Genomic DNA, 17686 nt, shown 5'->3' on the forward strand with positions numbered 1-17686 from the left:
TCATATTCAGCTTGTGATCGACAACAATTCCAAGATCCTTCTCGCTTGTAGTGTGGTTGAGCCACGTATCCCCCATCTTGTAACTGTGCATTTGGTTTCTTTTTCCTAGGTGCAGAACTTGGCATTTGTCCCTATTAAATGTCATTCTGTTGTTTTCTGCCCAGCGCTCCAGTCTATCCAGATCACTTTGAATTTTGTTTCTGTCTTCCAAAGGGTTGAGAAACAAGTCAGTATTTTGGCTGGTGTGGGCTAATTTTAAAAATAGTTATTCCTGTGGAAGCAGTCTTCTCAATCTGTATCACCTTGCTCGATTAATATATTTCATGCAGAATACACACATTGGGTTGGATACAGGATCTGCCTTCTGCAAGAGGAAGGGACCGTGAGAGGAAGAGCTCTGCTTGCAAAAGGTCTGTTTGCAAGAGGCCGATTTTTTCTTTATTTCATTTCTATACCGCCCAATAGCTGAAGCGCTCCAGGCGGTTCACACAAAATTTTGGGGGATCCTCCCCCCCGCCCCTGTACCACAAGTCACTCTATTCAACAGCATCTCCTGACTCTCTGTATAGGATTTTCAGAGGGTTAGATGGGACTGCTGTGGGAAGGATGGGTGGGGAAGTCCACTTCCATTAACATAATTGATCCAATGTAAATCTGGACCCAACCCTTTATCGGGACAGGGGATTGACTGTAATGCTCCCCTGCAATTCATGGCTTGGATAATATTCCCATGTATCATGGGTGCACAACTATATTTGGATAGTACAAGTGGGTTTAATAAATCATTAACAGTTCCCATGATATGCTGTATGTACAAATGCAATTTCCATCATGATTATATACTTAGAAACTTTCATACTGGGCTCCAAAGGCTGTATTTCAGCCACATTCATTCATATACTTTTAAAAGGGTCCTCAAGTCTTGTAAGATACTATACTTCAGGTACAAAGTAGAGAGTTAGCTAAGGGATGTTCAACATGCTATGGAAAAGATATCATAGAATAGTAGGGTTGGAAGGGGTCTACAAGACCATCAAGTCCAACCCCCTGCTCAATGCAGGAATCCAAGTCCGAGCATTCTCAACAGATGGTTGTCTAGCCTCATCTTGAATGCCTCCAGTGTGGGAGAGCCCACTACCTCCCTAGGTCATTGGTTCCATTGTCATATTTCTCTAACAGTCAGGAAGTTTTTTCTTATATTCCGCTGGAATCTGGCTTCCTGTAACTTGAGCCCATTATTCTGTGTCCTGCACTCTGGGATGATTGAGAAGAGATCGTGGCCTTCCTCTCTGTGACAAGCTTTCAAGTACTTGAAGAGCGCTATCATATCTCCCCTCGGTCTTCTCAAGGCTAAACATGCCCAGTTCTTTCAGTCTCTCTTCATAGGGCTTTGTTTCCAGTCCCCTGATCATCTTGCCCTCCTCTGAACCCTCTCCAGCTTGTCTGCATCCTTCTTAAAGTGTGGTGCCCAGAACTGGACACAGTGCTCCAGATGAGGCCTAACCAGTGCTGAGTAGAGGGGGACTAGTACTTCCCAGGATTTGGAAGCTACGCTTCTATTAACGCAGCCCCAAATAGCATTGGTCTTTTTGCAGCCACATCACATTGTTGGCTCATATTCAGCTTGTGATCGACAACAATTCCAAGATCCTTCTCGCGTGTAGTGTTGCTGAGCCACGTATCCCCCATCTTGTAACTGTGCATTTGGTTTCTTTTCCTAGGTGCAGAACTTGGCATTTATCCCTATTAAATGTCATTCTGTTTTCTGCCCAGCGCTCCAGTCTGTCAAGATCACTTTGAATTTTGTTTCTGTCTTCCAAAGTATTCGCTATCCCGCTCAATTTTGTGTCATCTGCAAATGTGATCAGCATTCCCTGCACCTCCTCCTCCAAGTCATTAATAAAAATGTTGAAGAGCACTGGGCCCAGGACTGAGCCCTGCAGTACCCTGCTCGTTACCTCTCCCCAGTTTGAGAAGATCTCATTGATAAGCACTCTTTGAGTCTGATTCTGTAGCCAACTGTGGATCCACCTGATCACTGTTTCATCTAGCCCACTTTGAGCTAGTTTGCTAATCAGGAGATCATGGGGCACTTTGTCGAAAGCTTTGCTGAAGTCGAGGTATATTATGTCCACAGCATTCCCACAGTCCACAAGGGAGGTTACTTGATCAAAACATGAGATCAGATTCTTCTGGCAGGATTTGTTCTTGACAAATCCATGTTGGCTTCGAGTAATCACGGCATTGTTGTCAAGGTGCTTCCAGATGGATTGCTTTATCATCTGCTCCAGAATTTTCCCAGGGATTGATATCCGACTGACTGGTTTGTAGTTGCCAGGTTCCTCCTTTTTACCCTTTTTGAAGATATGGACAACATTAGCTCTCCTCCAGTCATCTGGCACTTCACCCATCCTCCATGATTTCTCAAAGAAATGACCGTGGTTCTGAGAGTTCTTCTGCCAGTTCCTTTATTACTCTAGGGTGCAGTTCATCTGGCCCTGGAGATCTGAACTCATTCAAAGTAATTAGGTGTTCCTTGACCATATGCCTATCGATCTCAAGCTGCAATCCTGCCCCTTCAGCCTGTACTTCGCCTTGGCCATAGTTCCCAGCATGAATACAACACTGAAGTGTCTCTGCAAAAATGATCACAGAATTTGTGAGGGAAGTGTCATCCTCATTTTAAAAAGAAAAAAAATCTTAAAGCGTCAAACTACATATTGTGTACAGCTGTTATTCTACTCCAAAGTAAATGCAGGTGGCCTAATCTAGATCAGGACCACAGCACACAGGACCATGATCCCCCCCTCAAAAACCCCTCCCCCACACAGCAGGTACCATGAGTAAAAGAGCCCCATTGGTGCTAATCGGGGCTTCTTCTTTTTTTACTACTACTGCATGGGAGTTGGTGGGCAATTTTTAGCAGGGGAGAAAGGAGCTGGATCCACTGTCATCCCCTAATTCTTGGCATGTAAAGACAACAAAAAAGTCTTATGGCACTTTCAAGATTAAGAGGTATTGTAGCATAAACTGTCGAAGGCTTAATTCTATTTCTAGTCCACAAAAATTAAGTCTTTAAAAGTGTCATATGACTAGGTTTTACTGTGATGGACTAATACAACTACTACCACAGTGGAAGCTATTACAGCTAAATGTATACAAGTTTTTAAAACGATTTTTGAACGTTGTAAGTCAGAATACACAGACGCTATTTTAAAATATTTTCATACCCTAGTATTAAAAGGATGAAAGCATCTTTATTTCAGTACTTTGACAAAATACCCATAAAATTCAAAACTTCTACCTTTACAAAAATAGGTCTCTACAAGTGATATTTCTCTCTGCAGTGCCAGTAGCAAATAGAATAAAATCATGAAAAGTCCTTCACTTACCCTTATCAGAAAACATTGTGCACTTGGAGATACACATTCTGCAATCTCAATACATAAAAGGTTTCATCCTCGCACCCATGTGATAAATACACACTTTAATAATTTAATTGTTTAAATTAGCATTCCACAAATATACATGAAATTTAATGATCAGTTTTTAATGACCACAAAAAGTGCTTATATACATAAGTTCCAGTCTTTGTAGAGGTGCCAGCAAGGTGAACTGCATACAGTTGAGCTGTGTTCATGTTGGTCCCACAATATACACATTATACAAAAGCACAGCAGCAGCACAGATTTGCAGAAGGCATTTCATTCGATGTCACTACCAGTAGCAAAAATCTTGCAGAGATTATCTTCTGATTCCAGAGTGCAGTTGAGTGTATGAAGCAGGTGCTGTGGGGCAGAAAGATACACACATTCTCACTAGAACAAAATAGCTTTGATGATCAGAGATCTTCTAGAAGGAGTTTAATGGCCAAAGTAAGCAGCACTTCAAGGTAACTTAATGCAGGGAAAAAACGAGGACAAAAGTTAAAATATTTACCTGACTGTACACTGCCAAGTCGCCGCTGTAGAGCCTCCAGACGATTAATATAATCTGTTAAAGCTCTATCAGGATCGTAATTCTGCAGCTGAGAACATGCAAGGGAAACTGGGCTTAAATCAGCATGGATACTCTGGTACCTTTGGGTTGAGAGAGAGAAGTAGTGAAAAATATTGGTGAAAAGAGGCTGTTGTAAAATGCCTTCAGAATGTGACAAATACAGTACAAAAGGAAAGCTGCTTTCCATGGATGTAAATATATAGACACTATGCTGAATAAGCACAACAGGTCTGTCCATTTAAAATTCTCAAATATTTATACCTTAGCTGCTGTAAAAGCAAAACAGCTGCCCAGCTGTATATTTATTTATTTTATATTGCACCATCAGTGTGCATGCCCTTTTACAGAGTACAAGACGATAGGTCCTCTTCCAAGGAGGCTTACGTTCTAAAATTCAACATAGGGAACGATGGGAAGGGTAAACAGTTTGCTCTAATTGCACATGCTTAGCCTTGTCTACAGTATGGCACGGGAACAAGAGGGATCAGGCCAAAGGTCCAACTAGTCTGGTATCCTGTTTTCAAAAGGGGCCAATGCCACACCACTGGGCACTCAATAAATGGCACAAAAATCAAGACTCTTGTCTGTCCCCAGGATCTTGTATTCAATGTGTGCACAGCCTTTGAATATGGACATTTAGCTGTCATAGTTAGGTACTGATGATGGACTTATCTTCCATTAATGCTTCTAATTCCCTTTAAAAGTCATCTAAGGTACTTGTCTTCACCACAGCTTGTGGCACTAAATTGAATAAATCAATTTTGTATAGTTTGAACTACTTAATTGTGTTTGTCCTGATTATATTGCCAAAAATGGGATTATACTGCCAATTGGGTGACCCCGAGTTCTAGTGTTATGACAAAGGGTGAAAATGTTCACTCTTTCAATACTATTTCTAATGTTGTACTTTCAGCAGTTCTCTCACTGCATCCTTATAAGCCAGTATACATCTTTCAGTCTAATGAGAAATTTTTTCATGCCTCTGCAGCAAAATTAAACAATACAAGATTTCCAAATGGAAGAATCCTATATAGATTCTTTCCAGAAACAAGTTAATGCTTCTCAAACAGGAGGATGAGTTTGTGGAGAAGCTAACTGGGTCAACTGCTGCCAATCTGACACTGACATTTTCAAGGGATAAACTCAATGAATTAAACCTATAATATCACATTCCCATGAAAGCCATTGTAAGTTATCAGTTTTTGATATTATATACCGAAGAGGAAAACATAATTCATAATTTACCATTTGCTGGGCAATGTACCTTTGAAAACCAGGTGCTGGGGACAAATGGAGGGCTGCTGCCTTTACACCCTGCTTTCCCAGTTAGAAATGGGGGCCAGTATTCCAAGAGGTCTACATGCCTGCTGAAAGTGCTTCCATGGGTACAGAAGGAACTCTGCTGATTCTCCTTTCTGTCTGCAGCTCCTTGAGCTGCGTCAGAGGCTGCTCTAGAGAGATCCCTAATCTTCAGAAGTGGCTTTGAGTGGAGCACAAGGGAATGGTGGTGGGACAAGAGCCTTGAAAAGTTCTGGTTCTGCATGCAGCACTTTGGCTCCAAGCCAGAACACTGAGTTAGGAGGACATCTGGCCAGATCCAGCAGGGTTTGTATGATCTTGGGGATGTGTATAGAACACTAAACATTTTTCAGTTGAGTGGAAGGAAAAAACAAAACGGAACACAAGGACTTGATAATCTCAAATAAATGGGGGGAAAATTGCATCCTACAGAGTTGTAACCTATAAAAAAACAGAAGCACCTGCCATTTTGCAAACTTTCTTCAAAAACTAATGTAGAATGGTATGTGGAGATGCAAAGACCCAAGTGTGTAAGTTAGAAGATGCTTAAAAAGTGCCTTGCTTGATCATGTCAGTGGCCAGCCATCAGTTTCCAGCAGCACCCAGCCAGATGTCTCTGGAAAGCTCTCAAAGTATGGCATAAAGATGACCTATCCCAATTTATTTTGTCCCCAGCATTTGGTACTCAGAGCTACACCACGTTGGAAAATATTAGTTGTGGTAAAAAAAAATAGCTACATACTAATTTGCTTTAGCAGCCCAGATCTTTAACATGCAGATAAAGAACATAAATTGAAATTTACCTATGTTGATAATCAAAAGGAGATCTGAGAGACTCCAGCTCTGATCTGGATCTATACGAAGAATGTCTGTGTTCTCCATAAAGTTCCAGACCACTAGAGAGTGAATCAGGCCGTAGCTCATTACCTATGTAAATAAAAATAAAATTAACGTTTGCGAAAGATAAGCAAATAAAAATCTCAGTTCTGCAAACTAAAAGCATTTAATGAGACATTTCTTGTAGTTCAGAGACAGAAATCATTAACACTTGACAGCCTGATTTACAATCCTCACTGTCACCGTGTATTCAAGCTTATGCCACAGCTATGAGGGCTGAAAGTATACCCCTTAAAAAAAGCTTTATTTACAACGCAGACGTTGATAGCTGGGCCCCTCCAAACAAATGTCAAGCATAAGATCTGGGCTTTTTTTGCCTCCTGATTCAGAGTCTTCAAACATTATGCTGAAATCTTGTGTATAAAACGTTTCAATTTTTTTCAGAAAAAGAATTTCTAGCATTGATCTGAGAAATATGACATTGTCAATATCTCCAAAGATTAATAGTGTTGTGCTATAAGGTTATAGTACATTATTTGTCTAAATTCAAAACATCTGTTTTGAACTATTTTTAGCACCTTAGCAGCGTAGGCCAGTTGTATGTCTAGTAGTAATAGATGGCAGTTCTCCTCTGGTAATCATGGAATAAAAATGGTGAAAAATTCTATAGGCACAATTCAAAGAAAGTTAAACATGTTTAACTCTGTTGGGGTCTACAGAGTTAACCACAGCTGAGCAGTAAACTCTCACTGATTACAATGGGATTTAAGTATGCTTCAGTGTCTGGTGATGACACTGAAAGTAGAGGTTCCTGGTCAATAACCTCATCTTTTTATTTTTTAGTTTTTTGCAATGTGCAATTAATACATGGGCCAAAGTTCATATTCGGGTTGGAATTTACTTTATAACCCTCAGGTCTTTGTTTTGGAGTGATGACCTTCAACCTTTCAAGATTCAGGACCCCTTGATATTTCACATTTTATTGTAGAAGCTAAAGGTCATGACAAAAGGAGTATCACATCAAAAAAACACAAATAACTGTGAAAGATGAAAAGAAAAAAGAGAAACATGTATATCGTACAGTGTGGCCCCAGTTCCCTCCAACATACCAGCAAAGCTTGCTCTGATTTTCTTGGCTGATAGTGCAAACATCAATACTCTATAGGTAGTTGTTGCATCCAGGTATGACAGCAAATAGCAGACTGTTTCTACATTCAAAGCAAACTCATGAGATCCTAGGATACCGGCTATAAATTTAACTGATGTCACTGTACAAGGGACATTTCAGTGGGTAATGCGCCAAATCCTCAATCTGATGTGGGCATTTTGGATACATCCACCACTCCCAGGGAACCTAGCGTCCTTCCACCACAGCTGAAGGCATCACATAAAAATACAACTCCTGGAGACTTAGATTATGTAAGTACGTGGATTTATCATGGGCCCTTCTAACCTGAGGTAGCCACGGATGCACTTTACAACCCAATCTACCACACATAATTTTAAAATGATGTTACTGTATGTATTATTTTGACTTTTACTGTATTTGTCTCTCAATTTCTCTCCTCTCCCTCCTTGTACATAAGATCACAACCCAGTCATAGGTTGAGACTCACCAGATGAGGACCAAAGCTTTTGTGAAAGCTACCATATTTCTGCATGCCAGACTTCATACACACATTCTTCTTTGCAAGATACAATGTCCAGAAAATGAGAGGAACTAATATTTAGGGAAGGGGCCGCCAAATTACAGGAGCAAGTTTATTCAGTTATTAAGCTGAAAAGGAAGAGGCACCGGTTTCTAGACTACAGTGCCTCAGAAGTCCATCCATCAGTATTTATTTACCTGCGTTTTGACTAAAACCATCTCTGTTGATTCCTATTAAACTATAACCAGTAACTCGGTGCCACCGACGAACTAGGAACTTCATTCTGCATTTTAAAAGAAAAAGAAAAAAATTGTCTCTACATTTCAAATATACTTAGAAAGCTCCACGGATATGTGAAACAGTATACATAGCTGCCACTTAAATAAGCAAATGCAACTTGATTAATGCTGATATTGATATGATTTCATATGATGTCTTGGCTTTGTCAATATAAAGCACATGCAGGCAACCCATGGGTGTATGCAGCTTCAAACAGTCTCCCCTGTGGCCCACCAGTGCCCTATTCAGAGGAGGTAAATCAATCAAAATTACTTGTATATTGATTTGCAAGTCCATATATTATGAGGCATACAATCTAAAGAACACAGACTATTTCTTGCCAAAACTGAAACATAACGAACAATATCTCTATTTGCTTTCTTATTTAACTATACAGAACAATAAGCAGTTTTGTAGTTGCCCAGAGGATTAGATTTAAATGGAACAAATGCCTTATTTTGATGATTTTACTGCTTTACGCAGCTATTGAATTCAGTACAATTTATACAAACAAATGTCTTGTATCATACCTTGAAACTGCGATTAAAACTCTCACTACTGAGCGGAACCGCGTGAAACCCTTTGATCGGTGTGTAATAACCTCTAGGTCTGTGTAGGATGGCTGCCCGCCCATTCTTGCAATGAGACATAAGGTGGCTTCTTCACACTCCTGAAATCCACCCAATAAGAGTAGCAAGTATTTCTTCTGATATATGAGAGCTTTCCGAAAGCTTTCCGCTCTCAAATATCTGCCATAAATTCTCTAGAATGGAAAAATCAATAAATCAATAAATCACTAAGAAATAACACTCCCTTCTAAGTCTGGTATTCATATGAAGCTCATTCTTTCCAATTATCCTAGACTTCCAGTCTGCAGCTCCTACTGTTAGCCACACAGTATGGGCAGCTGCAGGTTCAAATCTTAGGGTGACAAGGGGAAAAGACTTTATTCACTGCAGGACCCTCTGTCTTAGAACTTTAAGTAGATGGAAAATGTTGATTTTTTCTTTCAGTTTATTCAAAAGAAAAGCCGAAATGAAGAAAAGGAAGACAAATGTTTGGGGCTAAACTGAGCAGAGGCAACAGTGGTGCCTTGATTCATGCTTAGAGCATTTTGCCTTGGATTAATGTAAAACAGAAAACAAGTCCAATCTTTAATGACAGAACAACGTGTCCCAAGAGTAATCAATGAAAGGCCTCCCACCTTTAAAGCAGCATTTTCTGAATCCGATCCCAGTTCTCTTAGAAAAGTTTCATTCCTTAATTCTGCCTTCAGTTTGGCTAGCTCTGCCTCAGCCTGCTTCAAGGATTGTTGTAGAGTCAATTTCTCTTTGTTCCAGATCTCTCTTTCAGAAGCAATGAGTGGATCAACATTTCCTCCATCATGCATTGATAATGTAAATGTCTTGTGAAATTTAAGAAGAAATACAGAAAGAAGTCGAAGTTAGCTCAGTGACAACGATATCATATTGCTTGGTTGAGCTACCAAGGACTGAAAAAACTTTCTCAGAACAAATGGGAGTACTGTTTATGTCAATGACGGGGTACATGGGTAAACCCCATACCCTTATTCACACGCTTAAATTGTGTTGAGCCTATAAGGGCAATAGGAGTGGGATTATGCCTGTCCCATCTCTGGGCCTGCCGTAGGTTGGTCGTGGCATGTAAATTGGTTCAATGGTTTAAAGTTTACATAACCCTTATCCCCAAGTCCTAGGGAATAAACATCATGCAATCAGACCGATGTATATTGGACTCAGTGCAGTACTTCTTATGTGGGGTTGCAAGGTGGGCCAAGAGGCAGGGTGGGTGCAATCCCCCATTGGTGCCAATGAGGGAGGGTGTTCCTCCCAGTGCAAATAACCAGCTTCAGAGGAGGGATATTCCTCAAGACTGCAGCAGGGTAGGAAAGAGCTAAACCCATCCTCTATGCTTTCTGGGATTCTAACAATTCTCATGTTATTTGCATTTTTAAACACCTATACATTAAATGCAAAGACGCATTTAACCTCATGCACAGTTTGGGCTTGAACTACATGAAGTCCAATGCACTGAGCTTCAGAGGTATATGACTCAGTCTGTCCAGAAAAATGAGTACTTAATAAGGACTGAAAGAGTATTTCTATTTAAATTAAAACATACCGAGTCCCCACAGGGTCCTCTCTGCTGATATCTTCCAAGTTCCTCCTCCAGTTTCATGACTGCATTCCTCAAATTGTTCTTTTCCTCACTCAGTCGGCTGACAAACCCAGTCAATTCAGCATTCTGTTTCAGCAGTCTTTCAGTCAATGAAGCAGTGGATGGCAAGCCTGCATTCATCTAGGTAGCAGAACAAGTAGCAAGAGAACCTCAGTACAGTACCAGCTCAGCCGCTAGACTACTGAACGTTACACCTTTTAGAGAATGCAATAGCATATTACACTCGAAAAAATGGACAAGAAATATACAGACAAATATAATGCACATTTACTTTGTGGAGAATACCTATTTCTTGTTTTCCAGGAATGTTTTATTACTACAAACTTTTGTGCTTTGTTTATAATAGGTTCTTTATACAGACTGAACAAATGCTTCCAGAAATTAAAAGTACAATGGGAAATGTTAGTCACTACTGTCTTGATACATCTTTGTCGAGTCCTTTCAGGAAACAAGACAATAGTTTAACAACTTAACACAGGCTTATTCATTTATGTTATTTCATTATTTTTGTATTTGTTGTGAGTCACCCTGAAAGCGTCATATTAAGGCAGAAATGCAGGATAGAAACATTTTTTAAAATAATAAATCAATAAGATGCAGTCCCATACTTGGCTATCTCTGTGTTAAGTCCCTCTGAGCAAAATGGGAATGATATGCGCAGAACTATGTGCAAACTTAGAGAATTCACAATTCCAGACTCCATGCAGTAAATATCGGATGTTTGAAATACACACAAGCTAATTTAGTAAACATATATGATTTCCTGTATCAGAAATGTCTCAAATAAGGGTTACTACATCCCTCACCTCTGCTTCCAGGTTGTGCAAACCAGGTAACGCTTGTAATTGCAAGAGAACATCTTCAATGTTATTTTGTATCCCAACAAAGTCTTCATCATCTGGTGTTTCAAATGGCAATCTGGAATAAATCAAAACATCTGTTTTTTGTGTAGCACAACAGTATGTGTATAACGTATGCGTAACTGAACAAATCACATATTCTTCCCATGCCTTCATTCCCCCCTCTTTTTCTGTTGTTTCCCTCTGTCTGTTTTAGATTGTAAGTCCCTTGGGGTTACACCTGTTATACCTGTTTTTTGTAAAGCACCACGTACATAGAAAGTGGCATATAAATAAATAATAATAACCCCCGTAGCATAACATTAAGGCTGCTCTCTAGTCTTGATTTCTATTTCAGAATAACATTCAGAATAACTTTAACATAAATTAAAGGAAACAAGGTACAAATCTTGTGTGGCTAAATACTGTGTCACCTGTTTTCTATAGCACTGCCTTTCTTCAGGATTTCTTACTCCCCACCCCCCATAATTTATCCCAAATATATCCCAGATTTAATCCCCAGCATCTCCCATTGCACTGGCAACTCCAGTGCCAGGGCCAAACAAGAATTCTGTGTGAGACCCAGAAAGCTGTTGCCTGTCAAAGTGGACACATGGACCAACAGTCTGACTTCGCATAAGGCAGCTTCATACATTCAACCTCTGTCAGCTCCTTCAGGAATGTTATGTCAGTTCTGCTTAAGGAGAGAGCACCCCCCTTCCACTCCAGAATGTTCACCTCCTCATATATCAGCAAGAGGCTCATACATTTTGGCTTGCCTTGTAGCTAGTCAAAATTTGGGCTCACAGTGACCTGAACCCCAGAAGGGCAAGGCCCTCTGTCAATCAGAAAGGCAAGAATCTCCTGCTGAAGCAAGAGCGAGAGATTACATTTGTCCCAAAGTGGACATAATCGAGAAAACTCCATATTCGAAAATGCAGTTTGGCACAATTGTAACACAACTGATTGGAACCACCTTAAAAATAAAAGTGTAAACCAGGCCATTTGTTTCTGAAAATTCTGAAAAAAAATGCCAAAGTATACATTGCTAGTAGTAACAAATTAATCTAACCTGCAGGCTGCTTTTTTAGCCAGCTCTTTTAACTTGGAAGACACATTTCTCAGCTTCTGTCTAACCGTCTGAAGATCTTGACATTCCTTGGTAGCATCTCCTCCTCCTCCCATGCCAATAAGGGCAGAATAAGACAATTCTTTTGTTTCATGTCCTCCCATTTTCTGCTGGAAAACCCACTTCCTTGTTCGTTCGTTAGATGTATCCCAAGTGGTCTGTACATACAAGTATGGGATAGGAAAAAGGTTTGTCTTGTACTAAATAGACAAATTCAGTTCTGAGTTAAACTAAATGTGAGGACTGACTATTCGAGACACGTGGTTAAATATCCTAATCTACACACACAGAAAAGGAGAGATTTCACTGAATTGTAAGGCTGAATTAAAAATACAGTGATTTATTTCATCAGTTTGCATACTTTGTGACACAAGATCATTTAAAAATTATTTTTGTATATGTATATATAAGATGTACAAGAAAATTAGCTACATAACAATATTTGTAATATCCTCAACCACTGTAGAACTCTTTTGGAATAAGCTAAGCACCTTGTAAACTTTTATATGCTAAAACTAGGGGGGTTTTGGTGCTAAAACTGGGGGGGGGGGTTAATAGAAAAGATATTAGTTGTTTTAAAACTATTTTTATTACTATAATTGTCCCTCATTTTTATTGGTCCTGTAATTTTTCATCTTACTTTTGTAATAGTTTTTAACTTGTTACAGACTGCCCTGGGTACTCCAATGACAGAAGAAGTGCAGAGTATAAATTCTCTTAGGCAGCAATCCTATATTTTATTTATTTATTTATTAAATTTATTAATCGCCCATCTGGCTGGTCACCCAGCCACTCTGGGCGATGTACAGCATATAATAAAACAATTTAAAACAATAAAATTCTACAATAAAAACGTTTTCTAAAATACCCTAACCCACCCCAAATGCCTGCCTGAACTACCATGTTTTTAATGCATGGCGAAAACGTTAAAGAGGGGGCATGGCGAAGTTCCCTAGGGAGGGAGTTCCACAGAGTGGGGGCTACCACAGAAAAGGCCCTCTCCCTAGTCCCCACCAGTATAGCTGTCCTGGCTGATGGGACAGAGAGAAGGCCATCTCAGGCTGATCTTGTTAAGCGGTCTGTCTGGTGTTGCTTGAGGCGCTCCTTCAGATAGGCTGGGCCGGAACCATATAGGGTTTTAAAGGTCAAAACCAACACCTTGAATTTGGCCCGGAAAACAACTATATTCCCTGAGACGGTGTTCCAGAGGCCATAGGATGTGGTGCCGAGGCCATAGACAGAGCTATGACCTCATGTGGGGTGAATTCCTGCCCAGATTTCCACCCACTCACCCCACCCCCACCCCCACAGCAGGAAGCTCCAGAGACGCTTTTTCTCCTGAGATCACTGTTGTGATCTTAGAGGAGGATGGGGAGGGAGGGAAGATACCCATACCTGAACTACATATTCAGGAAGAATATGTCTGGAAGTGAAGTCATATACAGGAAGTATATGACTTCCTACAGGAAGTGAAGGTCTGAGACAAACAATGATGCCCAGAGATGAAATTCTAGGACTTAATTAACAAATTAAAAATTAACAAATAACTGGGTTTGGATGGTATCCATTGGAAAGTTCTTCTAACAACAATATGTACTCTGTCCCTAAGATCCAGGGCCAACCCAACACAGTTTGCTGCCTTAGTGCAGCAGTGAATGTGACCCCCCCACCCCCAGGCAGGGTGCATAGTGCTCAAAGACTGTCCAAGTTATCTTTTGGTACCTAAGATAGAAAATTCCAAAAGTGCCTGTCCCCCTCCCTGGCAATAAATATAGAGTGAACCAACAGATTTGTGCTCTTTCCCCTATGAGGAAATATTACAATGTTTGGGAATATTTAGTTTATAAAAAAAGCAAGTAAGGCAGGATAAGACAGAGGTGTATAAAATTATGCATGGGATGGAGAAGGTGGACAGATAGAAGTTTTTCTTCCTTTCTCATAATAGTAGAACCCAGGGTCATTCAACAAAGTTGTATGATGGGAGATTCAGAACAGACAAAAAGTACGTCTTCAGACAGTGTATTGCTAAACTATGGAATTCACTTCCTCAAGATGTGGTGATGGCCACCAATTTGGATGGCTTTAAAAAGGGATTAGTCAAATGGAGGATAAAGCAATCAGTGGCTACTACTCATGATGGTGATGTACTACCTCCAGGATCAGAGGCAGCTTGCCTCCGAATACCACTTGTTGGGGGACAATATGAAGAGAGTCCTGCTTGTGGGCTTCGCTGAGGCATCTGGCTGGCCACTGTGGGAAACAGGATGCTGGATTAAATACGCTTTTGTTCTCAACCAGCAGAGCAGTTCTTATGTCAACCTTTGGCATAAATAGGGCCCTAAGGCTGAGCGTAAATCCTACTAAAAAAAGAAAGTGTCAAGGTAACCCAAATTATATGTTAAGGAAATTAGACCTAAATAAATGGGGGTGGGAGGGAGGGAGGAAGACACACCACCCTGCTTTTTCTAACTTCTTGCCTGATGAAGAGACCTGAAAAGCTTGCACACCATTTTGTGTCCTTTGAGCTGGCCTACTAAAGGTATTACCTTAATATAGAGTTTGGATTTTTTCATGTGGCCAACGCAGCTACCTTTGCTTTTTTTTTTTTTGTGAAAATTAACGTAATTGTTATTATGCTATTTTGGTTCTGCTAGTAATGGGGTGAGGGACAGGGCTAAGCAGGGCCTCACTTCCAATCACTGCTCGTTCCACCTTCAGGTTTGCAAGCATGTAGGCAATGCTTCTCCTTCATGGATCACTGCCTTGTTGTGGCGAAGGGGCTTGCGTAACTCAGTGAAGCCATAAGCTATGCCGTGCAGGGCCACCCAAGACGGACAGGTCATGGCGGAGAGTTCTGACAAAATGTGGTCCACTGGAGAAGGAAATGGCAACCTACTCCAGTATTCCTGCCAAGAAAACCCCATGGAATGTATCACTAGGCTAAAAGAGATGACGCCGGAAGATGAGCCCCTCAGGTTGGAAGGTGTCCAATCTACTACTGGGGAAGAGCAGAGGGAATTTCCAAGTAGCGCCAGAAAGAGTGAAGCGGCTGGGCCAAAGCCGAAAGGACACTCAGCTGTGGATGTGTCTGGTGGTGAAAAGAAAATCCAATGCTGTAAAGAACAATATTGTTTAGGAACCTGGAATGTCAGATCAATGAATCAAGGTAAGCTGGAGGTGGTCAAACATGAGATGGCAAGATTGAACATCGACATCTTGGGAATCAGCGAACTAAAATGGACAAGCATGGGCGAATTTAAGTCAGGTGATCATTATATCTACTACTGTGGGCAAGAATCCCTTAGAAGAAATGGAGTAGCACTCATAGTCAACAAAAGGGTGGGAAAAGCAGTACTGGGGTACAATCTCCAAAACGACAGAATGATCTCAGTACGAATCCAAGGCAAACCATTCAACATCACAGTAATTCAAGTCTATGCCCCAACCACTGATGCCGAAGAAGCTGAGGTTGATCGGTTCTATGAAGACGTACAACACCTTCTAGAACTAACACCAAAAAAAGACGTCCTCTTCATCATAGGGGATTGGAATGCTAAAGTAGGAAGTCAAGAAATCACCAGGATAACAGGCAAGCATGGCCTTGGTATACAAAATGAAGCAGGACAAAGGCTAATAGAGTTTTGCCAAGAGAACAGGCTGATCATAGCAAACACTCTTTTCCAACAGCACAAGAGGCGACTCTACACATGGACATCACCAGATGGTCAATATTGAAATCAGATTGATTATGTACTTTGCAGCCAAAGATGGAGAAGCTCTATACAGTCAGGAAAAACAAGATCTGGAGCTGACTGTGGCTCAGATCATGAGCTGCTTCTTGCAAAATTTCGGCTTAAATTGAAGAACGTAGGGAAAACCACTAAATCATTCAGGTATGACCTAAATCATATCCCTTATGAATATACAGTGGAGGTGACGAATAGATTTAAGGGATTAGACCTGATAGACAGAGTGCCTGAGGAACTATGGATGGAGGTCCGTAACATAGTTCAGGAGGCAGCAACTCAATCCATCCCAAAGAAAAAGAAATGCAAGAAAGCAAAGTGGCTGTCTGATGAGGCTTTACAAGTAGCTGAGGAAAGAAGGGAAGCGAAAAGCAAGGGAGAAAGGGGAAGATATACCCAACTGAATGCAGAATTCCAGAGAATAGCAAGGAGAGACAAGAAGGCCTTCTTAAATGAACAATGCAAAGAAATCGAGGAAAACAATAGAATGAGAAAGACTAGAGATCTTTTCAAGAAAATCGGAGATATCAAGGGAATGTTTTGTGCAAAGACAGGCATGATAAAGGACAAAGTAGGCAGGGACCTATGAGGGTCAAGAAGCAACAGTAAGAACCAGACATGGAACAACCGATTGGTTCAAAATTGGGAAAGGAATACGACAAGGCTGCATATTGTCGCCCTGCTTATCTAACTTATATGCAGAGTACATCATGAGAAACGCCGGGTTGGATGAATCACAGGTCAGAATTAAGATTGCCAGGAGAATTATCAACAACCTCAGATACGCAGATGATACCACCCTAATGGCAGAAAGCGAAGAGGATCTCAAGAGCCTCTTGTTGAGGGTGAAAGTGGAGAGTGCAAAAGCTGGTTTGAAACTCAACATTACAAAAACTAAGATCATGGCATCTGGCCCCATCACTTCCTGGCATACAGAAGAGGAAGAAATGGAAGCAGTGACAGATTTTATTTTCTTGGCTCCAAGATCACCGCAGACGGTGACTGTAGCCATGAAATTAAAAGACGCTTGCTCCTTGGGAGGAAAGCTATGGCAAACCTAGACAGCATAGTAAGAAGCAGAGACATCACCTTGCCGACAAAGGTTCGTATAATCAAAGCTATGGTTTTCCCAGTAGCAACGTATGGCTGTGAGAGCTGGACTATAAGGAAGGCTGAGCGCCAAAGAATCGATGCTTTCGAACTGTGGTGCTGGAGAAGACTCTTACAAGTCCCCTGGACTGCAAGGAGGTCAAATCAGTCCATCCTAAAGGAAATCAACCCTGAGTGCTCATTGGAAGCTGAAGCTCAAATATTTTGGCCACCTAATGAGAAGAGAAAACTCCCTGGAAAAGACCCTGATGCTGGCAAAGACTGAAGGCAAAAGGAGAAGGGGACGGCAGAGGATGAGATGGCTAGATAGCATCACTGATGCTATGAATATGGACTTGAGCACACTCCAGGAGAGAGCGCAGGACAGGAAGGCCTGGCGTGCAATGGACTATGGGGTCACGAAGAGTCGGACATGACTGAACGACTGAACAACAACAATAACAAAGGCAATGCTTGGTTTCATAAGCCAATCTTACAGCATAAAGGGGTTAAAAAATAATACCAGGACAAAACAAATCCAGTTTCAAAGTAACATGTGTACAGGCCAGTTCTTAAATAGACAGTCTAAAGGGCTTATGGTTGATGTAAAAAAGGCTCTCA

The 17686-nt window shown here is 40.9% G+C and overlaps 1 protein-coding gene across 5 annotated transcripts in view; it reads right to left on the reverse strand.

Annotated features, from left to right (window-relative positions):
• Nucleotides 1-3237: 3237 nt before the first annotated feature.
• Nucleotides 3238-17686, reverse strand: part of AKAP9 (A-kinase anchoring protein 9) — a 161389-nt gene continuing 146940 nt past the window's right edge. For 4 of the 5 annotated variants that reach the window (XM_084858883.1, XM_084858880.1, XM_084858884.1 and 1 more), the window contains 10 exons: nt 12174-12388; nt 11069-11180; nt 10206-10382; nt 9268-9468; nt 8594-8826; nt 7982-8067; nt 7245-7343; nt 6102-6225; nt 3940-4079; nt 3238-3788 (listed from right to left, as the gene is read on the reverse strand). In XM_084858883.1, the coding sequence (XP_084715009.1) occupies nt 3745-3788; nt 3940-4079; nt 6102-6225; nt 7245-7343; nt 7982-8067; nt 8594-8826; nt 9268-9468; nt 10206-10382; nt 11069-11180; nt 12174-12388 (1431 nt within the window). In that variant the 3' untranslated portion in view covers nt 3238-3744. The remainder of the gene's footprint in view (nt 3789-3939; nt 4080-6101; nt 6226-7244; nt 7344-7981; nt 8068-8593; nt 8827-9267; nt 9469-10205; nt 10383-11068; nt 11181-12173; nt 12389-17686) is intronic. The other variant, XM_084858882.1, reaches the window with a different exon arrangement.

Source organism: Heloderma suspectum, chromosome 5, assembly GCF_057233095.1.
Source record: "Heloderma suspectum isolate Gila_16-S chromosome 5, 16-S_ref, whole genome shotgun sequence".
Taxonomy (NCBI): Eukaryota; Metazoa; Chordata; class Lepidosauria; order Squamata; family Helodermatidae; genus Heloderma; species Heloderma suspectum.